This window comes from Labeo rohita, chromosome 22 (assembly GCF_022985175.1).
Source record: "Labeo rohita strain BAU-BD-2019 chromosome 22, IGBB_LRoh.1.0, whole genome shotgun sequence".
Lineage (NCBI taxonomy): Eukaryota > Metazoa > Chordata > Actinopteri > Cypriniformes > Cyprinidae > Labeo > Labeo rohita.
This window is the reverse complement of record NC_066890.1, coordinates 9,512,449-9,539,717: the sequence shown is the minus strand read 5'-3', so window position 1 is coordinate 9,539,717 and position 27,269 is coordinate 9,512,449. Positions and strand designations below refer to the sequence as shown.

General features: G+C 38.0%; 3 protein-coding genes across 3 annotated transcripts in view; all 3 read right to left on the bottom strand.

Annotated features, from left to right (window-relative positions):
• The window catches only part of kcnh1b (potassium voltage-gated channel, subfamily H (eag-related), member 1b), a 56,903-nt gene extending 48,275 nt beyond the window's left edge, over nucleotides 1-8,628 (bottom strand). The window contains exons 1-6 of the mRNA XM_051094637.1: nucleotides 8,497-8,628; nucleotides 6,039-6,162; nucleotides 5,751-5,857; nucleotides 5,540-5,668; nucleotides 5,132-5,250; nucleotides 329-721 (exon numbers count right to left, since the gene is read on the bottom strand). Of these exons, the coding sequence (XP_050950594.1) occupies nucleotides 329-721; nucleotides 5,132-5,250; nucleotides 5,540-5,668; nucleotides 5,751-5,857; nucleotides 6,039-6,162; nucleotides 8,497-8,569 (945 nt within the window). The 5' untranslated portion in view covers nucleotides 8,570-8,628. The remainder of the gene's footprint in view (nucleotides 1-328; nucleotides 722-5,131; nucleotides 5,251-5,539; nucleotides 5,669-5,750; nucleotides 5,858-6,038; nucleotides 6,163-8,496) is intronic.
• A 4,950-nt stretch (nucleotides 8,629-13,578) lies between these two features.
• On the bottom strand, nucleotides 13,579-22,621 carry fetub (fetuin B). The gene is made up of 7 exons (XM_051094638.1): nucleotides 19,934-22,621; nucleotides 19,542-19,655; nucleotides 19,375-19,462; nucleotides 19,128-19,294; nucleotides 18,928-19,041; nucleotides 16,208-16,294; nucleotides 13,579-14,309 (listed from the first exon to the last, which is right to left on the bottom strand). The coding sequence occupies exons 1-7, from the start codon at nucleotides 20,129-20,131 to the stop codon at nucleotides 13,620-13,622; spliced, it is 1,458 nt and encodes a 485-aa protein (XP_050950595.1). The 5' UTR covers nucleotides 20,132-22,621; the 3' UTR covers nucleotides 13,579-13,619.
• Nucleotides 22,622-22,764: 143 nt separating this feature from the next.
• Nucleotides 22,765-26,697, bottom strand: ahsg1 (alpha-2-HS-glycoprotein 1). The gene is made up of 7 exons (XM_051094639.1): nucleotides 26,434-26,697; nucleotides 26,171-26,278; nucleotides 25,966-26,050; nucleotides 25,662-25,828; nucleotides 23,840-23,956; nucleotides 23,565-23,639; nucleotides 22,765-23,468 (listed from the first exon to the last, which is right to left on the bottom strand). The coding sequence occupies exons 1-7, from the start codon at nucleotides 26,644-26,646 to the stop codon at nucleotides 22,902-22,904; spliced, it is 1,332 nt and encodes a 443-aa protein (XP_050950596.1). The 5' UTR covers nucleotides 26,647-26,697; the 3' UTR covers nucleotides 22,765-22,901.
• Nucleotides 26,698-27,269: the final 572 nt, after the last annotated feature.

Below are 27,269 nucleotides of genomic sequence, written 5' to 3'. Positions count from 1 at the left end.
TTACAAGTATACTACTAGTACACTGACGTTTTACACTTACTACATAAAGTATACTTAATAATATACTTAACAATTTACTTAAGTATACTTAATTAAATAAACTTGAAGTATACTTCTTGTTTTGGGAAGGAAAGCTCTGGTGGCCATAGCTGTATCCCATTTAGCCTCAACCCTACACTGGGGGAGCAAGTTCTTCTCTGGGTAAACAATTTTGAACAATGTCGACTTCACCATTAACATGAAGAGCAAAATGTACCTTTTAGGGGTAGATTAAGGGTATTGACTGTGACAGTGTACAAACAGTGGAGAATTCCAAAAGAAAACTCACCTCGTCAACGTTCTCAAAGGCATTAATGACATCATAAGGAAGACAGGAGAGGAGGTCAATGACGAACCAGGTCTTCACGTAGTTCATCCGAATGAGCTTTGGGTCTGAAATCACCTCCCCAGCAGGTCCAACAAAGGTGGTGTGGAAATTAAGCACAATGTCTACCAGGAAAATCACATCCACAATGCTATCTACCACCAGCCAGGTGACGTTGTTTTGCTTGGTCTTGAAGGACACGTTGTAGGGCACCATAATGGCCGTGTAGAAAGTGAGGATGAGAATCACCCAGTCCCAGGTAGTTTTGAAGGTGCAGTAGTGCAGGATGATGTGAGGAGGTGTTTTCGGAGCCTCTTGCTTGTACTGCGGGAGGATGTCAGAGCCTAGCTGCAATACCTGATGGGTAATAAGAAGAAGGCAGAGTATAACTGTCTGAACTGACGTTAGAAACATTATGGGAGAAAGCAGGAGAACATTTCATCTTTCAACTTTCAACATTTCATCTTTCAACCTCATGTATTTGAACACAAACTTCTAAACAGAGAGACTGTCAGGATAAGACAATTTCCACATATTTGTGGCAATGACAGCATGCATCTGGGAATAGAAATATGCACACACTTGCTTCTATCCAAAATAATTTAAGCCAAGTACAAACAAGAAGACAGAAGCTCGACACCTTTTTAGTTCTGCAACAAAAAGCCCCGAATCATAGCCAAGTCACAGTGCACCTATTAGTCTCAGACACTACAATACATTTAAAACTCTTCTGAAATGTAGCCAGCCAGACAAGTACAAGTCTGCATAGTTCTCCAACAAGCAAAAGGCAATGAAAAGCTAGAAGTTAGATTAGAGGTGGAGCATATATTAGCATTTCTGCATCTCTCCAACTACTGTTCCAGCAATATTTTTTGCCTGATTTCCCATCATGGTGTTTATTGACACGATCATTTCACAGGTTGTTTGGTGTTTCTTCATCTATGAGCATTTATATGTGTTTTATAAAAACTAACAGACATGAAGGACACATCACAGTTTTTTACTATGACTTCATTATTTTTGTTTAATCCTTGTCCCAAATGAAAACTTTCTTAAAATCTAATACAAATATGAAACTAAGAAAACTGAAAAGATTGTGTGTGTGAATATGTGTGAGAACATAATTTTGAGAATGCAGATACATTTGCTGGTGAGAATAATCTTGCAATCGCCACACCTAACCTATGATTTCAACAAAACAAATATGAAACAAGAAACTGAAAGGGGAATTCACAAATTCTGCCTCCATTCCATACCTTAGTTCCCTATGTTGATAACCAATTATTGTGAACATTGGGACACTGATGACTCAAAATTAAAACTGGTATTAACATAACTGTATAGCATGATTACTAAAAAAAAATAAAAATAAAATAAAAAATCCATTGAGTGATTGTCTTGCTAGGTCATGGAGGACACAGCAGACTGACATGATCTGGTGTACTTTAGTGAGATAACTTTGGTGCAGATAAATAGCACAGAAACTAACAGACATGATTACAGGTGAGCACCAGCCAACGAGATTGCCGTTTGCCCATTAGTTCCACCTACTGCTGGAGAAACCAGCACGTCTTAAAAGCTGAAGAATTCCAAAGGAACTCTGTTATTTTGACAGAAAAATACAACAAAAAATATAATTTTCATGGTGCACATCAAGTCTGCATGGTATAAGACTCTCTTGCTCTGTATCTTTCTTTTCATGTGTATTAGACAAAACAACGGCTTGTGTGCCTTCACAATACGTTCACGGCTCGTCAAATAAAGGCTAAAAAAAAAATAAAAGCAAATAACGCTGATGAACTGCAAAATAAATTTATAATAATATAATAAATTTGTCACGTAAGATAATGTGCAAGTCTTTAATATATTCCACGTGTAAATCCAAACACTGAGCTGAAACCAACTTATAAAGAGGTGATTACAATGAACTTAAGACACAGGTGATACAAGGTTAACTAATAATGACATAATGAGGGCAGGAACAGGAAAACCATATATAGGCACATGAGGGAAAAACCAATACAAATAGTCCAGGGGTGTGACAGTTCTCACGCCTCCCAGGAGAAAACAAAAAAGGAGGGACGGACGGAGGGGACTTAGGAGGTGGACAAAGGAGTGGACGTGGGATGGAAACAGGAAGTCAGTGCAGGAGAAGGCTCTGTTGGAGGATGGACTCCTGGAGGAGGACAACAAACAAAGTCCATGGTGGTGACGACAGAGGAAGGAGGCTGACGATTCCAGGGGGCCGACCGACGAGTCCAGGCGACTACGAGGATCCGGAGGGCCAAGGTGGAGTCGAAGGCTCAAGCGACAGAGGCGAAGGTGGAGATCCAGAGGTGAAGCCGGAGCAACAGAGGACTGAGGTGGAGCTAGAGGGAGGGAGGAGCCCAACGGAGCCAGTGGGATGGAGTGACAAGGCGCAGCCAGAGGAGTGGAGTCCTGAGGCGATAATGGGTCGACGAGCAACCAAGGTGTAGTCGTAGGGACGAGGGAACCTGGTGGAGCTGGTGGGCCGATGGGCAACAGTGGAGACGAGGGAGCTGCTGGTTTGGAGGGCCGAGGCGGTGTCCAGGACTCGGAGGCTGGAGGCAGAGACGAGGGATCCTCCAGCCACAACGCCGATGGAAACTGGCAGACCTGCGGCGAACCCACCACACAGGCGGTGGGCTGAGGGTGAGCAGAGGGGCTGTCAGGAGACAGAGGTGGCATGGGGTGTGTGGAAAATCTAGGCAGGCAGACCGGTCAGGGCAGACAGAGGTTTCAGGATGAACTGATAATTCTGATGATGGTGGGATAAGAGGGGGCATGTCTGCATATATATCCTCAAAGTTTATCAGGTTCATTAGTCCCAGTTCCAGTATTTGCTCACCCTTAGCAGAGGTGCAGTGGGTGGGGCCTTCCTCTGCATCCTCATGCTCCACTGTGAATTCCTCCCTCCTGAGCGATGAAGTCGTCTCTCGCTCCTGGTCGGACGTGATGGGCTCAGGCTCCAGGGCGATCCTCAGCTCTGTTGCTCCACGTGGCAGTAGCTCATCGGTCACACTGGGCTTTGGCTCTCCATCCCCGGTGGGCTCGGGCTTACACTTCGCGCTGCGGAGTGATGTTGGGCTGGGCACTGGGTGAGGAGTAGGGCTGTCGTTGTCCGCAATGTCCACGGTCAGCAAAGATTGGCAGGATACCAGCACCCACTCGATATAGGTGGTGAGGCTCACTTGAGGACCTTCCCCAGACAGCTGTGCTCGTGCTATTCAGTCAAGCTTGGTAAAATGAGCAGAGGCAGCTGTCCGGGTAGTGTGTCAAGTTTGCTAGAAACACAAAGTCCTTGGTGTGGTCCTCGAGAGAGTGGTCCCCCTGCTCCAGCAGGAGGATGAGGACGGCCGGGTCAACCATAACCATAACAACCATAACCTTTGTTATTGGTCTGGTCTTTTGTCACAACAACGTGTGAAGGATAAGCATGAAGACGAAGGTCAGTGAAATCAAAAGTCTTTTATATATTCCAAACGGGTAAATCCACAAACAGGGCAGGATTTATTGGTCTGGTCTTCTGTCACAACTACGTGTGAAGGATAAGCATGAAGAAGAAGGTCAGTGAAATCAAAAGTCTTTTATATATTCCAAACGGGTAAATCCACAAACAGGGCAGGAACACACGTACACATAGATGAGACTGGACAATAAACACTGAACTGAAACCAACTTATAAAGACAGGTGATTACAATGAACTTAACATAATGAGAGCAGGAACAGGAAAACCATACATGGGAACATGAGGGAAAAACCAATATAAAATGTCCAGGGCTGTGACAAAATTATAGTAACGCCACATTTTATTGTCAGTAATGGTAGCGGCGTTGTAACGGGGGAAACAGTAATTAATTTGATTACTCATTACTGAAAAAAAACAACGCCGTTAGTAACGCAGTTTATTTAAAACGCTGTTATTCCCATCACTGATAGTAAAAATAAATTAAATAAATGCATAATTACAAGCAAGTAACCCTAATTCAAACCCTAATCCTAACCCTAACCATATAATAAGCTCATGTAGTTAATGAATAGTATGCAGTACTTAAATGTATGATTACACTGTAACAAGGGCATCTTAAAATAAAGTGTAACTGTGTATTTTTAGTTTTGTGCTGAATTACTGCATGCAGACGTGGTGCAATGGTTTAGTAAATTCGCCCCAGATTCTGTTGTGCAGAGCCAATATCATTTGTCTTGTAGCATGCATTAGATAATAATAAGAGTATACAGCAGTACAGCATTATCTATACATGCATCAGTATTCTTCGTACTCATTTGGTGCAAGCCAAAAATCAGTGCAGCAGCAACTGAAGAACTCCTAGGTTCCCTCGGTATAAAACTTATGAACTTGCAGTTAATAGATCTAGCAGTTGAGCTTTAGGAATAAGAAGCCACATAACCAAGCACTTGACTCGCTACAAACACAGGAAGTTGTATCTTCTAATCAAACCATTATGATGTTATCCACTATTTTCTCAGAAACAGAACATGCTCAGAATGGATTTTGGAGCCGATGCAGAAACTAAAAGGGGACGTTTATGTGAAGTGTGTTACGTGAACAGCAGCCGCACATGTTGGAGATTTATCTCAGGACAGCAGAGGGGCTTTTGGGATTGCAGCACACACTCTTGGCCAAGAGTGCTCAGGTATAAATGGATAGAGTGCTCCTTTGATGAAAATGCATCAACACACATATAGCCACACACACAAACATAGCCGCAATCACATTCATTTACCTCGGCCAGACGGGAGTGCTTGTGGACGTTCTCGCCCTTGTGGACGGTCGGAGCCAGCTGCTGTAAAACACCACGGCTGCTTGTCAACGCCCGTGTCAGGCGAGCAAATTTACCCCAGCCTTAATTAAGAGAGAACAATAAAGGTGAAGAGGTTTTATTAAATCAGTACTATAAAACAGATAGTTTGTGTTTCTAAGATCAGAAAAAAGGTACAAAAGCTGGCACTAAGGTGGTACCTTTAAAAGGCTTTTGTACCTTTTTTCTGAGAGCATACATTGTTTCAGCAGTGAAAACAGCGTCTTGTCAACACCTAAAGTCAAACACCCAGACACTTAGAGATTAACTTTCACTTTCCTAATGCAATTTACATGTAATGAAATGTCTGGGGTGATAGGAAATGTGTCAAACCTTTAGATGAGTCATCTTCAATAGGCTGCTTGAATGCAGTGATATCACTGAAGGTGCAGAGAAAAAGAACAACTTTGTCCTGTTCGTTTCGGATCGGAGCAATTTTGACAAAGAACCACACTGGCATCCCTGCAACATCAGCATTTTTTTAATTACTTGACAGATATTATAAGCATGAACTCTTTCAAATTATTGCAAATAGTCGACTCACTGTTCTTCTTGTACATGAGTATTTCAAAGGAGTTCATCTCGTAGTTTTCAAAGGTCTGGCGGACTTTCTCGCACGTTTCTTTGTCAGTGAGTTCTCCATACATAAAGCTGAGAGAAGGACAGAGGCATACATAATCAATAACCTCTATGACAATACTGATCCAAAAACTCTGTTGCCTTTTCATAAGGGAGAAACCAGCAAATGAGTCTGCTTTACATGGTTTAGGGGTCCTGATTTGTTCATTAACACTAATATAACATGCAGTTTAACAAAAAAACAAGGTTGAACCTGCATGTGCTGCTCTTTTGCATGACTTCAGCACGGTGGTATCCAGACAGCTTGCAGAATCCATCATTGCTGTAGACTATAGGCCAATCCACAATTTGGGCGTTCCCCAAAACAAAATTGGTGTCTGGCAGAAAGTAATGAATCATTATTTATTTATATTTCATACTGTGATTAGATTATGTTGTGTCTGCAATAATAAAAGGGGTCTGAAGACCTAATTCTGATACAAGAAAAATAAACTCCCACATTAGTCTTAAGGTGCGATCACAATAGCCAAATTTCAGTGAAATTTCTCAGGGCTAAATCCATTGTTTAATACTAATTTACTCTAGAATCATTACTAACAGTGTACGAATCACGTTTCACACAAAAGTCTCTTTCAAATTAAACAGATTTCTGTTGGTTAACAGTAAATTCACATAACCAATTTGAAATCTTTGGGGAAATCTCCTGCGGCATTCACAATCATGTGGATTCCTGTTGAAATGACTGGATTTCACCCACGAAAATTCACTGAATAAGAGTAAATGTGACCGCACCTTTACTCTTGAAGAAATAAACAATTCCATAGAAAGAAAGGTACAAAAGCTGTCACTGGGGCGGCACCCTTTTAAAAGGTACACCTCTGTACCTAATTTACCCCTAAAGGATGCAAATAAGTTTCTAAAAGGTACACATTAGTACCTAGAGTATACAACTTTTGAAAAGAAACCAACCCCAGTGGCAGACAGTGTTGCCAAGTCCGCGCTTTTCCCGTGGAACTGGGCTACTTTAACACTGTTGCCACGGGTTGTTTTTCATGTCCGCAGGGTTGAAGTGACAACAATAATGTGATATTTAGCCCCTGGAATCCGAATGTTACCAAACCGTACCAAAAAACGTGTTTTTTACCCCTCAGAGCATAATTCTTTCCAGTGGGCCCACCTTGAAATGCGATTGGGCTAGTTTTGGGCTAGTTTCGAGTAGCAATTTGGCAGGTTTTATTGTGAAAACCTGGCAACCCTGGTGGCAGATTTTGTACCCATTTTTATTGTTGCAGTGTAGCTATCTTTGGTTACCTTAGCCCTCTTGTTGATGCCATCATGATAGTCATGACAATGCTAACGACACCACAAGTAATGCACAGTCCCAAACCCATTAGCTATCAATTATTCTGAGCTCTGGTGACAGGTAGCAAAAAGGGATAACAAATACATCCTTTTAGCATCCACTTTATTATAATACGCACAGTATTTTCATCATTATCTAGGGTAACTGCTGAAGCCAAAGCAGCCAAATAGTGAGCATTTTTAAGAGAGCTTCTGAGAAAGTGCTTCCAGAGGATTCGCCAACATTCTATTTAATTTTAAACAAGTTTGTGTACGATTACATATATATATATATGTATATATAAACGATTATCCGACAATCCAGAGCAAGAATGTTACAGTGAGTTGTTTTCTAACAGACAGCCAATCATAAATGACCTAATTAAATATTCATGACCTTTCTACAGCCACAGTTTTTCATTTAGTTTTTTTTTGTTTCAGCATGAGGAAAAAATGAAAAAGTTCATTGGAATAATAAACCCAGGGTTTACAAGTGTACAGTGTGAAATCTACCAAGGACTGATAACTAATTACAGTAGAGCATAAACAGTATAAAGCAAGATCAAACAGGATTACTTTAACCCAAGGTAAAAAAAAAAAATATATATATGTTTTTGTCCTACAATGTGATTTCACCAGCAGGCGCGATTACAGTAGCTTATCATTTTTGAGTATTAGCAGTCTTCTGTGCAGAACATAGATCTCTGAAAATCCAAATTGTGTCCTTATCGTTAGAGTACTGAAGCCTCCCACAAATTCACTTGATTACGTAACTATAAGAAAACTGAGCACATGAACAGTATAATATGCAAAGAATGAATTAAGAGACAATAGAAATCACTTCTACTGATCTAGATCTACAAACTACAGATGTCAAAGTCAACAATGATGAACAGAAACAGAACCACAGGGATGGATGGGACTGAATCACATTAAAACACCAGCTATATACCTGTCTGTCTATGAGAAAATGTCCAAACTGAAAAGTTGAAAGGAAAAAAGTGAGTTACAGCAAGAACAAACACCTTTTTAATAAACTTGTTGAAAGGATTGTGTATTTTTCTGTATGCCTAAATCTTAAAATTGCATACAAATATATATGCCATGTAATATAATATATTTCTAATATGTAATATACATACAAAAGCACAGCAGTCTCAATAAACAAATCATTTAATGCATGAAGTGCCATATAAAAGATATGAAAAAAATCATTGTAATACAACAGTATGAAACCCAGAGAACTGAACAGTAATATATATGGTTATGATAAACTCCAAAAGCACAGCTATAGCACGTGGAGTGAGTTGACAGTAATGTTGCAGAATAAATTATTTCACCAGTAAGAAATTGTGAAAAGCTTTTCTCACCATTAGATCGGCGGACTATATTCTCCAGAAAAGTATTTTGAGGGGCCACTAGTCCTCTGCGTCCCCCGGCCATCCCTACTCCTCATACGGTCTGAGCTCGGTGTGAGGATGAGGCTGGCTCCTGCCTGAAAGCAGCCTACATGATTATGGCCAGAGTAAAGAGCCTGATTCAGGATATAAGCACAGGCTGCTTGCGCCCCCCCTACTGTTGAAGAGCCAACCAGAGTCTCATATGGACAACATCTGTGTAAAGAGAGCGAACATGTGCGGAGTCTCACAATCAGTGATCAGTGGAGACATCTGTTGGTGAGAGGGAAAACTATGGAATACTAAGCAAAGCCTCCTTTTAGGCTGTAAGTCCATTTTTACCTATATCTGCCAAACTCAAAGTCCAAACATAACAAAGCATTTGAGTTCTGAGGATACATTGATAATGCTGTTCCCACATTTTACAAAGAACTTTGAAATGTGCAAGTTTGATAAACTTTGGATTTCATTTTCAAGTCTATGCTGCCATCTACTGGAAAAAAGCAGCAGTTTGATCTAATAGAAAGACTTTTTAGAGTATACTGCCATCTAGAGCAAATCCAGCATTACTGTGTGCTTGTATGCTCCAGCCAGACACTCTCTGGCATACTGTAAATATTGAGATTTGTGTTTGTATTATGTGTGCTGTTGTTTAATGTTTGCTATATGGTTTTAATGTAATTTTGCACTTTCTGAAGTTTGTTATTCTATTCTGTTTAACCTAATAGCAATTAATTCAGATAACCATACTTTTTATTCATCCATTCAGCCATTCTGTAGACCGCTTGTCCTATGTAGGGTTGCAGGGATGCTGGAGGTCATACTTTAAATTTCAGTGAAATGCCCCTCGAGCTATGTACATACATGCCCGAAATTTGGTAGGCACATGTAACACACTGATACCTACAAAAAGGCAACCCCCCAGTACAAAGTCCCAAACCCAACAGGACGTCATGTTATTTTGAATGTTCTCTGCGAGTTTTGTGCCATATTTGCCATTTCCAATTATTGTACTTAAACATGCCCATGCCTATATCCACATTCGCTGTTTTTCTAAAACCAACAGGTGGTGGTAAGCCCTTTCAATGCTGCTTGCTGCTTTAATTGTTATTGGCCCTGAAATTCCACACTGATGCATCACTATTATAAACATAATGCTTATTATTGTTAAAAATACACAAAAGAGCTGTTTGCAAGATCATCCACATTTGGTTTTTGACCACTAAAAATGTGTACAATTTAACTATTTAGTTGGTATAGGATGACCCCATAGTCCTTCATATGTTCTTAAAGATGCAAGATGAAATATTGTGGCACTTGGTGTAATAGATAGGAAAAAGGTGAACTCCATACACTCTAAAAGCAGACGTAGTTGATTCAAGTACCTGTTGCCAGGAGGAATAAGGATCACTACTCATTAAAACAGCAATCTGTGCTTGTGTCTGAGGCCCTTTGAAACATATATGACACACTTCTTGAGTTAGCTAAATTAAGTTACCCAACTGAGTGAAGAATGCTGTCTACATTATTTGACACTTGAGACCTTTACATGGTTCACATGCAGTATTAAATTCAACTCACATCTATTGAAGAACCTGAAAAGTGGCTTGGCTTGTGGACGGATGTTTATGATTTCCCCAGATATAGTAGAGGTGAACCTCTTTCCAGTGGTCTGTTGAATAATTTGGAGGATTTTCAAGAGAATTGCTCCAAATTGCTCAAAAATGAATTGTGTACAACCCTGTCCCAATATGAAGGTGAACCCTGAAAGAAATGTCTGAAGCAAGGCAAAAAGTGCAGGAATATATGGTGGATCATGGACCACAACCTTCTTTTAACAGACAACAGCATTGTGTCAGCATAGTGGAGAAGACAACAAAATGGTTTCTAGAGCAGGTGTATGCTTGATTTGTCACCAACCGGTAATGGCACTGAGTAGACACAAGATGGAGTGGTAACAAAAGGACATCAGATTCCTCCCGGACATGATCCAACTCTTCTGTGGGTTGAAGATTGGAGGAATGGCTAGCTAGAAGCCTGGGCAGTTTCTGATGGGCAGTTTCTTGCAGCAGTGAAATCAGGAATCTATCAGGAGTATGACAGCAGTCTTTAGGCAGACTTCCTGGACAGTTGCTAGTCAGAGTAGAAAGAGCTAATGAAGCTAATGAAAACCAAGAAACTCCAACATTAGTGATGAATTCAAAAGTGGAATTAACATGATGAACTGAATGGGGAGCACAGTATTTTTTCTGAAACTGAAGGAATTCAAGCCAGCTAGGTAACCTTTTCAGAACTTTGGCTAATGTTCTGGCAAAAATATTTCAAAGTTATGAACAAATGTTCCTCCAGTAATGCTACTATTATGTCTGTTCATTGTTATCTAAGGCCTGTTGCATGAAGCCAGTTCCATTTTTTACCTAGGTAAGTTTAAGTTTAGTTTGAGTTTTCAGGCTCAAGAAGAATCTGAATCAGTGAATCAATAAAGTGAATCAAACCAGTGCTTCCATGTTCTGTGTGATTGGCTGTTTGCTGCAGGTTACTATGGTCAAAATTAACCAAAATTAACTATGGTCTTGCTTCACTAATCATAGTTTAGCCATCTTATTTGCAGTTAAACTATGATTATACCAATGGTAATCAATAAGCAAAAAACATGGTTACTACACTTTTTTCTATAATAAAACTATGGTTAATTTTCGTAAGGGGACACTTTCAGGTGCGTGTGCTGCATAGTTAAAAGCAAATTCTGGATCAACTCTGAGATGACAGAGAATGTTTATATTGAGTTTTGTAAGCCAGCTGAACCTGCGCTGAACCAATTTGTTTGGTTTTGTCAACTCTAAACCTACTCTGAAACCCAGAGTTTGTTCAGTATCTTCATGCAACAGGCCACATGACTTTAATGTTCTTAAAAGATTAGCACAAAACTGTTATTATATATGTTTGTGGCAAGTTCATTTCCAGTCCTAATTAAACAAACCTGAAGCAGCTAATCAAGATCATTAGGATCAATGAAAATTTCCAGTCAGGTGTGTTGGAACCAAACTCTACATCACGTTGGGGAATGTTGATCCTGGAGGGCAGGGGTGCTTCTCAATATCCCTCCTCGTCTCCTCGATCCTCCATCCTATGACCCGGAAACCAATCGAGCTCAGCAATTTTGTAGGATATCTCAGTTCTCTAATTACGCCATGAGGAGGCGAGGATTGAGGGGTGAGGAGGCTTCCTGAGGAGTCATGAGCGAGGATGCACAGGTGTATCCTTTGCGGAAGTGTTTTATCGACTAAATATGACACATATATAAATTCTTCTCCCTCTTTACATCTGTCATAATAATTTACATTTATATTTTACCTTTGCAGTTTAAATAATATCATATATTTAAACAGGGCATCTTGCTTTATTCACATTTTTTATGAATGCCTTAAATAACGAACTTAAATAACGCCCAACAACAAATAGACAGATTCCTTTAGCGCAGCTGATGAAGCTTTGAAGTGATGCTTGAGTGGTCAAGAATATTCCAGTATTCAATGACAGCTCATCTTAGCTCCACCCTTCAAGGATGCGAGGGAAGGATGGAAGGAAAAGATGCAAAGATGGAGGAATCAAAGGCTGAATATTGGAATATTCATTAACCACTCAAGCGTGAAGGAAACAAGGATGCAAAAATAAGAAATGAGAAGCAGCCCCAGTGTCTCTGCAAAGTTTAGCTCCAACCCTAATCAAACACACCTGATCAAGCTAATCAAGGTCTTCAGGATGCAGATTTTTTTTTGTTGTTTTGTTGTTTGTTGTTTTTTGTATTTCAGAGTTAGAGCTAAACTCTGCAGGGACACCAGCCCTTCAGGATCAATGTTCCCTACCCCTGCTCTACATGAAGAGGAATAAACACCTCTGAATTGTGTCCACTGCATACATCTTATTTTCTATGAAACTACATAACATAAGAAACAAGTTTCTCTTGTAGAATCAAGAGCTTAGGTTTTATGTTTTTTTTTTTTATTTTTATTTTTTAATTAACCTCATGTAGATCTTACTCTGTTTAAATATCACAAATTAGTCTTGTCTTTCACTTTCTCAGTGACATTGAGGCAGGTTTTTTTTTTAATTGTGTTTCAGTGGGAACAGGCCAAACTGAATCAAGATACAGTTACATTCCTCAAATTCAATACAGATTCTGGAATATGAATGATTAGGCAGTCAAAACGGCAAGATGCTCTGCAAACATTGAGTATATATGCAATATGTGGGCTATGTTTAAAGTATGATGTTTTTGCTTGTGTTTATGTCACTTGTTCTTTAAGTGAACTGTTAAATGTTGTTGGAACATTAATCAGAAAATTCTTAATAAATATTACTAAAGCAAGATGCTTGCACTTTATAAGAATTTAGAAAAATGGCTGGACTTTTTAAAATGTAAATTGATGTAGTAACAATAAATCAAATGTAAATAAGCAAAACAAGCAACGGATGTAACGCATCAGCATAGTTATGGATTACATGATTACATATTATTCACATAATGGCAGCAAATTATTTGTAATTTGAAACAGATAAACAAATTAAATATTTCTATTTTTTCAAGTGTTTAAATAATTTATTTTACTTTTATTTTATGCTTTAATTAATCATTAGCATTTTATCAGCTCACAGACTCACTGCAGTTCTTGCATTAAGCCCATTATGGGAAACCCTTGTAATGATTAATGCATTTTATAATGTTGATATCAAAAATTTGCTTTCTCTATGCTTTTTTTTTTTTTTTTTTTTTTTTTACATCAGTAAGGCAAGTTAGATAAAATTAATCTAAAAAATAGTCACAAGCAGAGCTGGGTAGATTAGTTACAAATTGTAGTCCATTTCTGATTAAAGGTTACTTGATGAAAACTGTAGTTAGTAACATATTCCAGGTTACTCATTTTAGGTAATGTATTTTCTCAACTTCACCATACCTTAATGAAGATGACTGCTGTACATTTGAAAATAAACCCAATCACACAAGCAACAATGACTGCTAAACATGCTTTATTGCACAAAGCATAATATTACCTTTTGCAGTATTTATTACACGTACATTAAATATTCAAAGGTCTCTACACAGTGGGTTTAAAGAGCGGATCCTCACTGATGATCTGCTTGAGTAGTCCATTTTGAATATTGGACTGTGCAGGACACTCAGGGGACATGCCGTTAGGGAAGGGATGGATGGCGGGTTCCCTTTGTCCTGGTATCTGGGGGTCAGGGTGGAACGGGAGGGTGGAGGGCTGCTCTGGTCCTGCAGCGGGCTTGTCAGGGAAGGAAGGAAGGGTCATGGGCTTGTCCACGGGAGGAAGGACATTGACCATGCCATCAGGACGCCTAACTGTGGTTTGATTTTCGTGATCGTGGTGGTGGTGGTGGTGATGGTGCTCGTGCTCATGGAGATGTCTGTGATTGTGCTCATGGTCCAGGGCCAACTCATGGTCGTGTTCATGGGTCTCCCCCTTTTTGTGACCGTACTGGTGGTGATGGTGCTCCCACTCATCCTGACTGTGCTCATGGGCTTTGGCGTGATGGGCATGAGCGTGGTCATGATCATGAGAGTGGGTGTGTCCATGGCCTTTGCCATGTTCATGTGTGTGGTGGTGGCCTGGGGTGTGCTCATGGTCATGTTTGTGTGTGTGGGGTTTGGTATGGTCATGGTCATGGTCATGGTCATGTCCAGTAGCTGAGCCAGCTGAACTGCTATGGCTGTGGTCCAGTTCACCTCCAATCAAGTGTTTTTTCTTCTCCTCCTCAGCAGTCTAAAAAATCAACAAATTACAATCAAAATAAGAATATGCCATAAAGAACAACTGAAGGAACGGATTTAGCTGATTTTTAGCCAGCCTTGTATTGTTACAATTTTGGTAGTACATGTAAATAAGCAACGTGTATTGTTTCTCCATATTACTTGCATTTACTCTCATTTATTTGTCAGCAAAAGTCCACTGGATGACTTTTGACAGCTTTAGAGCTTTTATGAAAACTATAAATTATACAACCACATTTTTCGTATACTATACCTGCTTACAGGACATTATGGATGTTGACGTTTTCCTACCTTTTTGGTAAAAGAGAACGTCATCCCTGTTGAAAAAACCTGCATATGCTGGTTAGGTATGTTTTGTAGCAGGTTAGCTGGTTTGAGCTGGTTTAAGCCGGTCCTTATTTGGTCATGAGTAGGGTTGTGTATCGTTTGAATTTTCTCGATTCCGATTCTGCTTATCGATTTCGATTCTTAACGATTCCTAATTAGGACTCCAGGTACAGAAATGTAAATCAAAAGTTAAAAAAATACTGCATAGTTTTCTTTTCATGAATAAAGTATAGATTAATCCTTATTAAAGTTATGAAAGACATTCAGTCAAGATCAGTCAATGATTTTTTTTTGTTCTTGGATTAAAATTAATGACAGGCAGCATGTTTAATAGGCTGTATTCTCTTTAACATTGAATGTACGCGGATCTAAAAATACTCATGAAAATTATACATGTGTTTTCTTTCTCATCTGTTTATGTTCACTGTTACTTTCGACAAAAAGCGGCTGTGTTTACGATGATATACTGATGTATTTTTGTGCATATAGTGTGCTAAATGTCAAAGAGAAGTCAGATCTGGCCCTGAACCTTCCTTTTCTGCAGTGAAAATGCATGGAACGGTTTGAGAATGGACACAGACAGGAAACCCGCACTGGGACCGCTGTACACTGTGCTCGCATTTTAGATATGTGTGCAACTGTGTGCGACTATTTTCCCCTCCTGCGCTTAAATCATTTGATTTAAAACTTTAAAACCATAATAAAATGAGAACACAGGGAATCGTTAAGCATGTGTCTTCTCAAATACCTGGTTCTTGGAAATTTGGAACTGGTTCTAAAATGGAACTGGTTCTCGATGCCCATCCCTAGTCATGAGCTACTTTAGGCTGGTACTAAAGCCAAAAGTATACTTCACTTTTTATGTGTACGTGAGGGATGGCATACAGTGTACGTAATTCGAATTTCGTCATCAGAATAGTACTTTGTACGGACAAGTCGCACATGCACATTGAAGTTATTTTGCAGTAATAATTTGTTCCACAAGGTGGCAACACTGTCCCAGGCCACTGTTTCACAATAGAAAACAAACTAAAGAGACGGAAGACTGCAACAACAACAGATGCTCACATTGACAAGTGCTTGTGGTGAGAGAGTACAAGACAGCTCTGCTTTGGTTTAAAAGAGTTCAGAAATTTTTGTTATCGTTCATAACTTACAGGGAAAAATACAGCAGATACTGGACATGGATGAAGCTTTCTAGAGGACATGTGTCAGCTGCCTGTGTTCATGCACAACATCAAATGGAATACACTTTGAAAGATTGCGTGTTCAACTGTACGCATACGCCAGCGTACAAAACTGAGGTATACTTTGGGTTTAAGCTGGTCCTAAGCAGTAGATAGTTGCTCAGGACCAGCTTAAGCAAAAGATATACCATAACCAGCTCAAACCAGCTACCATACCTAAAACATACCTATCCAGCATATGCTGTGTTTTTTAAACAGGGATAGCCCTTTTCCTCTTTTTTCTAAAGTCATGTAAGACCAATATGAAATCACTTTTTTACTGCATTGACAGCCAAGTTTAAGAAAGCCCTTAAAAATTGGAAGAGAGTAATCTTACCTCTGGTTCAAAGATTTCACACTGAACACTGAGGTTCTCTTCACCAGTAACTGTGACACTGTGGGAGGCTTTGCAGAATCCTTTGTGCTAAACAACAAAAGATCAGCAACAGATGTGATAAACATTCCTTTGTACTGGCAAACACAACATATGATAACTGTATATCACTGTAAAAAATTGCACTGTAAAATAACAGTAATTTACTGGCAGCTGTGGTTGCCAGCATTATACTGTTATTTTAAAGCTCTCTTCCGTTAATTTACAGCTCTTCATTTTTACAGTATGTTATCGTTATTATACCATGTGGTAACTCATTTTATTTTGGAAACCGATTGCTTCAAACCATTTGAGTTTTAAAAAAAACTATTGTTTATATGGTGTTAGTACAGTGAACTTATTTAATTTGAGTCCACTAAGAAGAAATATTTCTTAATATAAACCCACAAACACTTAAAGTGTAATAAAGAAGCAATCGACTTTTACTCAAATCTTTATAGATTGTCATTAACTAACAAAAGCACAAATTTGTGTAATAAAGTGCTTAAAGAGATTGTGACTGTATCAGCAATTCCACAATTACTGTCTTTAAATAAAGCAGCAAAACATCAGTGTTTGTGGCTCATCATTGCCTGAAGCACAAGCTCTACTCTCCAGCACAATGGTGACCCACAAAACTAAATTAAACTAACAGATCTCTCTTGTACAAAAACACATCAGTTAGACACAATCAAATATTTACTCTCCTTACCAGTTAATGACTTTCCATAATTGTTTTTCTATGAACATTCACTAATATTTTAGTGAAAATAACTTGATTTGCTTGGTAAATCTGACTGTTATGTTTTACAGTATATTACTGTTTTTTCTTGAATTAACAGTAATCAACTGGCAGCTCTGGTTGCCAGCATGTTACTGTTTTTCTACAGTGTGTTGCCGTAAATTAATTACAGTTTATTACTGTTAAATTACATTTCATGCTGTTTTTTTCCATCATACATCTTTAACCCTTTAAAACCCACAGCAAAATCCTCAGTTTTAAATGAACACTTATAATGTGTCAACACTACAGAGTGTTTGAGTAATACTGAATTAGTGCTGAAGTTAATGAGATAATTATATGATTGATCACGTTCTGATTGAGCGTTAGTGATGAACACCAGCTGTTAACAAACAAAATTGCTGAATGAAAGAATAATACAAGAACAACTGACTTCAGCCACAGCCTTAGATGACATCAACTGAAATAAAAGAAGACATTAAATCTCTCAAGATCTGATTAAACTCCTAAAACAGCATTAGCAGCTTCAATTATTACCACACTGACTTTATTTCTGTCAGACGTCTACAGAAGAGAGTTGCAGAGGTTTAGGTTTTTTTTTTTTTCTTTCACTACCACGGTGGAGATCAGTGTTTACTTTAGTTGGGCTGTTGAACCTTGACATTGTAAGGTTAATTTTAGTTTAGTTGTTGTAATTGTGTATGTTTATAACATACTTGTTATGACAAAAAATGTATATATATATATATATATATATATATATATATATTAAAGACTACAAAGAAATCTGGAATTGTTTATGGTTTGGTAATAACACAGGTTTTATCCAGTGTGTTTTCTTTTATTGAATATTGATGTGAAATAAAATAAAAAAAACTGGGTATGCAGATATAAGAAAGACCACTCATTTAAAAAAAAAAAAATTCTGTATATTTTAGATACACACATCAAGAATCATCGTATGAATCTCAACAATGGTGAGAACAAGTCATGGATGAGGTTTTGTAGTGTGCTGATACCCAGCATGCATTGCAGCATGAAGCTTTCGATTGTCACCATTGTTGAGATTCATATGCTGATTCTTCATGTTTCTATTTGAGTGTAAATGCTACAGTAGTTTTAAATTTTAACTGTTAAATGCTTCTTTTCTATAACACACTTTGTGGAAAAAAAAAAAGCAACAACAAATAAACTCTTAATGAGTCTCAGAAGACTCAGAACCAGCTGAGTAGATGACATTCATGCCCAACTAGACATAGCTGACATCAACTGACCAGCATTACTGTAACTAATGCATCGTAAAAACCCAGTTACAGCAAATATATCTATGTTTTAATGTCAAGAGTCAGGAGCCCAATTAAAGCAAACACTGATCTCCACAATGGTATCGTCAAACAAAACAATAAAACATCATCATCTAAACATCTGTTCATTCTCAATAAGATCTTCTATAGACATCTGACAGAAATAAAATCAGTCTGGTTAGAAATGCGTGAAGTTGGTAAAGCTGTGTGTTGAGTTGTTTAAATGTTCAGTTGATTTCATCTAAGGCTGTGGCTGAAGTCAATTATATAGTTCTTGTGTTTGTCTTGTTTCTCTTTCAATCAGTGATTCTGCTCATTAACAGCAGCTGTTCGTCAGTGTCTGAAGTCACTCATTAGTTTTCATTATCTCTGTAAGGTGGACTATATTAGTAAACTCATGTAGGGAATAGTGAATGAGGGTGTAGAGTTTGATTTTAAACACAGTCTCTGAGTGTCGATTTTGAACGCTGTTAATTCACCATACATAGCAGCAGGCTACTTTTTCGAAAATGACAAATAATACCCAGAATGCACTGTTTTAATGGAAAACAGCATGTTACTGTCAAAATTTGGCCGTTTTTTTACAGCAATTTTTAACAGTGTGTATGCATCTCCTATAGAAATTTCTTGTCACTTACCGCAAACTTACATCCCATGACCTCACAATTAGAGACATCAGCTATGTTGGTTTTGGAAGAGCAGACTGTCTCTTGGATGGTGAACTCGACACTGTAGAATCTCCCAAAGTGAAGCTACAAAAATGATCATATCCATATACAGTGATGAAGCTGTACAAAAATAGTGCTTCCCCATTCTTTCTCATGCTTGTTTTACTTACCTGAGAGAAAACTTTTGTAATGTTCAAAGGAGCAAAGTAGTTTGCCAAGGCACTTTCTTTATTGTATTTCTCCATGCCCATCTTCATTGTCTTCAAGGCTGCTTCATGATCCTCAGGGAGCTGTACAGGGCAATCCGGGCACCGTTCTCTGATTTTGGAGGCAGGCACTGCCAAGGGAAAGTCATTTTATGAGATTTGCCTTCTCTATGATGGTAAAAAAAACAGCTGGTTTGGTCTTGGTTATTACCTTGTCTGACGGTACAGCTATACTTGTACAGGCGGGTCACTCTGTGAATTCTGTTCATGTACATAACTGCTTTGCATTGTCCATAGACCTGTTGATTGAAAAGGCTGTTAGAATGAAGAACAAACAGAGAGTCATTTTATGTTTTTTAAGAATTGACAAAACCATACCGGATACTCTTCAGGGTTTCGGATTTCACAATTTTTCCAGTTTTTCTTGCCGATGACATGACACTTGGTCTCCAAAACATTGAATGTGAGATAGAAGACAATGCCTGACTCTCCCTAAAAGAGAGAAAGTTTCATAAACATTTGTTAAAATCTATAGGCAAAATGCAAAGGTATTGCATCCTTGCAAATAGACACCAGATTAAAATATAATTTAACCAAACAATTTCAGTTGATCCAGAATTTGATTCTTAAATCATTGCTTTGTACGAATTAGTTCCCTAGAAACATATTTGAGATTAAATGACTAATAAAAGAATTTGAATGATTACTCTTTTCATTAATGTGGGATGAAAAAGTATCTATAAGAACATGAGAACCTGAAAATGACTCACATGCTTCATGTAGTATACATTGGTGAGACGATCAAGGCTGAAAACGTAGCCCTCCGTGCGATCCAGATTGATTTTGTTCATAGCTTCAGCGGCAGCTCCACTAGCTACTGCATCTTGGCAGGATCCTGGGGTCAGAACATCCACAGGGGCCCCATGGACGCACAGGAAGGCCATCATCAATACCACACACTGCTTCATGATGGAGCTGCAGTCTTTCTTCCAGACACAGCAACAAAATCTAGATGGTCCATGGAAGCTTATATATATGTCATATAAAAGCCACAAACCCTTCTGTCTTCTCCTGATAGGTTACTGACACATGATACAGTTTCACTCAACATCACAGCCCCCACACTCACTCTTATCAGTGGGCTCCACAATGACTGTGATCATATGGATGATTGATTCAAGGAGAGGGCAGGTTGCGACATGCTACAGTCCTGTATGGCATACTGTTGGATGGTGAGTTCAAATACCTCCAAAGTTTGCGAACTTCTGCTGTACCCTAATCAATGCAAATGAGGATTTTGTAACACTTCACTTGTTGCAACATGAGGCGAGTGGTTTTATCTTATACACTGAAAGTTTTGGAGGATCTTTTTCAGGAACCTGTGAATTGCACAGTTAAGGTCAAGAGTTTACTATGCAGAATCTGCAAAATGTGAATTATTTTACCAAAATTAGATGGATCATACAAAAGTCATGCTATTGTTTTATTTAGTTCTGACCTGAATAAAATATTTAGCATGAAAGACTAATCCTTCAGGTCTTTTGGTTTTTCAGCATTTTTGTTTATTTGAATCCTTTCCAACAATGACTGTATGATTTTGAGATCCATCTTTTTACACTGAGGACATTTGAGGGACTCATATGCAATTATTACAGAAGATTCAAACACTCACTGATGCTCCAGAAGGAAAAACAATGCTTTAAGAGTTGGGGGTGGGGGGTATCATTCAGGTAAGAACACAGTGTTAAGAATCAAGAGGATGTGAACTATTGAACAGGGTCATTTTTTATAAATGCAACTATTATTTTTGTGTCGTGTGAACTATATGTAACATCTTTTATATGAAATATCTTATTCAGGTCAGTACTAAATAAACAATAACATGCATTTTGTATAATCCCTTTTATTTTGGTAAAATAATTACACTGCAAAAAATGCTTTTCTTACTTAGATTTTGTGTCTTATTTCCAGCCAAAATATCTAAAAATTCTTAAATCAAGAAGGATTTTCAAGAAAAGCATTTTTTTTTTTTTTTTTTTTTTTTTTTTTTTTTTGCAGTGTAACATTTAGGGGGATGTGAACTAAAATAATAATAACAAATATATACTACTACTAAAAAGAATGCCATTTCAGTGTCTGTGTATTTTTACTGTGTATAAAATGTGTATTTGATAAATTGCAGAATTTGTAATTGTCCATGTTATATTTGCCTAATTCTTATCTCTTTTAATTCTAAATTATTTTCAAGGAAAGATCAATGAAATACATACATACATACATACATATAATATATAAATAAATTGTACAATTGTACAGTATTCTATTGTATTTTGTTGTATATTATACTTATGACTGGTTTAAATAATATAGAGCTCTGGGGTAAGGTTTAAGGTTTAGTAGTTAGTACCTTTTGATACTTTGGTGTGTGTACTTTAGGGCACTGTTTTCTGAGAATGAACCCTGAGACCTTATCTTCTGATCCAATTTTGTTAGATAAACTAATCGTCTTCTAACAAAATGTCATCAAACGATCCAGAGCAGTGATGTGTTTATGATTTCATTGCTCTTTAGACTGTGAAGAACACTACATTTTAATTCATCATGTTTATAGCTTTCCAAACTTTGCATGTTTTTTTTTTTTTTGTTTTTTTTTTTTTAAACCCTTCCATGTAAACATAGCATTGTGTCACAGTGATCTCTGGACTGTGCTACTTGGAGCTTGCAAAGTCAATATCATGTTGTTGTAGAGATGTTGTGAGCACAATATTTTGTATGATTAAAAGGGTCATGTGATATGATATATTATTGCATGTAATTCCAAAAAAGTTTTTTTTTTTTTTTTTTTTTTTTTTTTTTAAGAAACAACCCCTTCACAGTATATTAACTGAGTTTTAAACATCGATTTTAAATGATTCCTCAATAACAGACTCTTTAAAAAGTTACTTTACATTATGTCAGTCCACAGTAAATCAGACTGAAATTATCAGAGAAACTTCAGCCACTTTTTCCAAACTTTTGGGATTTTTTAGATGCATTTGTGCAAAAATAGGGATCCTATTTTACAGGGTGTGTACTTTCACACCCTGGAGAAGTACAATGTTTATGATTCCTAATTCTTATCTACTTTAATTCTAAATTATTTTGGTGTTAAGAACAATAGCTGCTATCATAGCTGCTAAAGTTATAATATATTTTCTATCTAATATATCTAAGTCCTTAGAAAATCTTATCTCAAAAGACCAAGGAAAATTGGATCGCTTATGCCAAATGGATAGAGAGCCAGATTTGTAACCCGAAGGCTGCACCGGGTGTGTGTCTGTGGTGTGTTTGTACATACTAATGTGTGTGTGCATTTGGATGGTCTACACATCACGTCACATTTTTAAAGATGTTTTTTAAAGTTTGCTTTGTTTTTGAACTTTGTTCTTGGCAGCTTCTCCATTTACAGGTATTCAAACATAAAAACATTTAAACTTTAACTTGTTACATGTGATTTGATTTTCTTATCACAACAGTTTTGTAAAATTGCAGTATCCATTTCAAAAAATGTCAGCTGTGATCTCAGTTGTGTTTTGAGACCATTATCAGTCAGCCACACAGGTCAGTAAACGATATTTATTGGACTGAAAATTCTGGAGACATTAACACTTTTATGTTGTTCAGTTTTGAATGTTTGCCCTTTAAAACCTGCCAACATAGGATGAAATCTGAATGTTCCTCCACAGAATTTAGTGTTAGTTACTGAGAAGGAGGAGGACCAGGGAGTACAAGGCCTGGAGGGGTCCAGCAAAGACGTGGTGGAGGGAATGGACAGATTGGATAAATAGAAGGGGGTATTTTTACAAAGCCATGGCATGGGAACTCATGGCGGGCTTCAGGTGCTGATTCTGGAACTCCTGGAGGGCCTCTTGGACAGAGATGTGGATGTTCTGGGGGTCCCCTGTGGTCAGGCTTTTTGTCCTTGGGATCATGGCCTGCGTGTTCTGGACGGCCCCTGTGATCATGTTTTTTGTCCTTGGGATCATGGCCTGCATGTTCTGGACGGCCCCTCTGGTCAGGTGTTTTGTCCTTGTGGTCATGGCCTGCGTGTTCTGGACGGCCCCTCTGGTCAGGTGTTTTGTCCTTGTGGTCATGGCCTCGGAGTTCTGGACGCCCCCTATGACCAGGTATTTTATCTTTGTGGTCATGCCCTGCATGTTCTGGGTGATGTCCTGGTTGATGTCCTGGATGGTGGGGGCGTGGGGGACCATGGAATTTACAGTCTCTTCTTGACTGAGCAGGGTGTTTCATTGGATGAGTTATGTTCTGGAAACAAATAGAGCAAAGGCATTTTACAGCTAGACAGATAAAATATCTGGGTCTTACTGGTCCAATTTAAGAGTATGCTATTGAGATGTATACCTGAGCTTCGTAAAGCTCACATTCCACTTCTGGTTCCTCAGTTCCGACCTTGGAGGACTTACAGAAGCCATACCGCTAGGGAAAGAGAGAGGTATTTAAAACTACATAGACTGAAGAAACTTCAGTGGCCTACTGTTAAGGCAAGACACTACAGGTGAATAGGCCCTGAAAAAAAAAAAAAAATCCTGTAGTGTTAATTTGCCTGTAGTGTCTTGCCTTAATTATAATAATAATAAAAAAAGTTATAAAGTAAAAAAAACTTCTTGTGCACTTACAGCCTGATCCCAACATAAAGCCTTGCATGCTTCTTCTTTCTGGAGTGCCTCCTTGTTTGTACAGTTTGTCTCCATAATGGCAAACTGAGCAAAGTAGCTTTGACCCGAAAACATCCACTAACAAAACAGACAAATATTCTGTTAACACGCAAACCACTTGCAAGCAAAAAGCATAATGACCATATTCAAAAAGTTGTCTCTTTGTGTCACAGTATGTCTGATACAACAGAATTGATGTGTGAGGCCAGAAACTTCTACTTAGATCCACAGGAGCTACATATGATTTAATTGAACATACTTAATATGCATTCTTGCACGAGCATCTCTTCAATGGAAGGCATTGTCAAATTCTAAACAAGAGTAATTCGCAAGATGGAGGAATTTCTAATAATAATCTCAGTATTTCTCAGAGGTCAGGTTTCAAGTATAATTCATTTGAAGTAATGGTGCTTCATATAGCATTATCTAGAGTAGTAAGCTTTAATGATAAATCCCCTGTGATGTTTGTACTGGCTACTGTATGCAGGCCACCAGGGCACCATACAGATATTACCAAAGAATTTGCTGATTTACTATCCAAGTTAGTGCTGGCTGCAGATAAAGTCTTAATTGTTGGTGATTTTAATATCCATGTTGATAATGAAAAAGATGGATTGGGATTAGCATTTACAGACATTCTGAACTCTATTGAGGTTAGACAACACGTGTCAGGACCTTCTCATTGTCAGAATCATACTCTAGATTTAGTACTGTCACATGGAATTGTCGGCATAGAAATTTTGCAGCAGAGCGATGTTACCTCAGATCATTATCTAGTCTTGTGTATAGTCCTTCCTGAGCATATCTAATAGCTCATTAAAATGTGATGATGTAACAGAAGCTATGGACTCTCTCTTTTCTAGCACTTTAGATATGGTTGCTCCTTTATACTTACTGAAGATTAAAGAAAACAGTGTGATACTGTTGTATAACGAACACACTCGCACACTAAAGAGAGTGTCTCGGAAAATGGAGCGCAGCTGGATGAAAACAAAACTAGAGGTATTTTGTATTGCATGGCGGGAAAGTACTTTCTCCTACAGAAAAGCCTTAAAAACTGCTAAATCTGTTTAATTTTCATCTCTTTTAGAAGAAAACAAACACCCTCTTAGGTATTTAGTCAATACAGTGGCTACATTAACGAAAAATTAATCATAAAAAGGTGTTAACATCTCCCAACAGCACAGCAGTAATGAGTTTATAAATAACTTTACTTCCAAGATCGATACTATTAAAGATAAAATTGCAACCATGCAGTCAACAGTTACAGTATTGCTTCAGATCCTCTGAGGAACAATTCCACTCATTCTCTACTACAGGAGAGAAAGAATTGTATAAACGTTTTAAATAATCTAAACCAACAACATGCATGTTAGACCCTATTGCATCTAAGCTACTAAAAAAGGTGCTTCCAGAAGTCATAGATCCTCTTCTGAATATTATTAATTTGTCATTGTCATCAGTATATGAGCCTTTACATTCAGTTGTCTGAGACAATAAATTCAGTATTAAAGTGGAATAACAAAGTTCATTTGGAGTTAATTTCGAAAGTTTGAAGAAGCTTACCAAATGAAGTTTCTGCAAAGATCTACCAAACAATCCACATTGCTGTGATCAGACACCTTCTTTACTGCTGTTTTCTCAGAAGAACTTGAGTACATCAAGGCCTTAATGAGTTGCATTTTGACACAACTTTGGAATGAAATGGTGCATGCAGTCGGGCTTGTGTTGCTTGTGTATTGCATAAAATATTCAAGAGTAACTCAAGTTTGGGAGACATCACCTGTGTGCTGATCCTTCCCACTTCCATCAGTTTAAAGTAAGACTTGTGATTAGACTGTTTGTTGAATTTCTGCAGGGCAGTTTTCACACTCTCCAGAGCCTTCGGGTCATGCAAGGGCAGCAGACTGGGGCAGTCAGGGCATTTTTTCACAAGCATTTCATGTGAACCTGGGACAAAATACAGGCACAAAATGCAATCACAGTGTGAATCGTTAATTATAGGAGTTGCATTACATTTTTGTACTCTTTGACAAGGCTAGATATGTCAAGTTTCTAAAGAAAATAATTCTACTTGATTTGTTTACCTGGTTCAGTGTCACAGATATAACGCTTCACAGCTGCTTTTCCCTCAACACTGGAGATTGTCACATTACATTTTGCTGTCACTTTCTTTAGGGGAAATATTAAAAGGCTGTTAAATGGATGCACAGCTCACAAAAGTCACTCTATGGCAAGCGAGTAATCTGAAATTAGAAAATGAAATTGGAAAATATGTGACTTTCAGCTCACCGTCTCTGATTCCATTCTAGCTTTACACTGATCTAAAGGTTTGGGATTCACAATGTGGCATTCAGTTTCCTCTAGGGTTATTCCCAAGATGACATCACAAGGATCTTTCTGCACAGAAACAAGGCAATTTGCATGTCATAAAAAGGTTTTTCTTTTATATATTTATTTTTCATATATCTTCTTTTCCTGTGGTTGAAATCATGCATTTACACATTATGTAGATATGAAAACATCTAAAGGAAGACAGTATCACAAAACCTCACCTTTTCATCTGCACTGCGACTGTCCTGTGAGACAAATTTGAATTTGTATCCATGGCGGTGATGGCCATTAATGAACCTCTCAGCTTCTAATGTAGCAATTTTGTCCTGATCTTTTTGGCACTTATATTCCACATCAGTTTCTGCTGGGAGACTGGCCCCGTGTAGAGCCGAGACCAAAGCTGCTAATATCACCAGCTCTCTCATGCTGCACATGGACACGAACGGTAAATCTTCAACCAAGAAAAAGTCCTCCTCTCTTGTCCAGACCTTTATAATATACACCGCAGGTAGAAATAAGTAAACAATTTAGTGCCAGAGATGCTTGCCAATGTAAATGACATCAAAAACAAATATAAAAGAGGGACGTGAGGGAATGTTATGTAAGAGGGGTTAACTCACATTCACTATTTGCAGAATTTACCATGACATTGATGTTTTGTTTGGACTTAAAGTAGTTTCTGAATTATGATTAATGAGGCATTCTGCATCACGGGTTACATAGTCCTTCAGAAAACATGCTCAATTATTATTAATATTGGCTCTTATTATAATACATGTTGAAAAGAGTTTTGAATACATAATAGTTTTGAAACCGTGATACATTTTATCAGGATTCTTATCTGAATAGAACAGCATTCATTTGCAATGTTGTAATGATTTTAATGTATGTACTGTCACTTTTGATCAATTTAATGCATTCTTGCTGGAAAGAAAAGCATTTTTTAAATTATTATTATTAAAAGCTTTTAGGGTTTTATTAAATTGTATTTATTAAATTAAATTGTAGTATAGTTTCCACAAAAAATATTAAGCAGCAAAAGTTGTTTTCAACATTG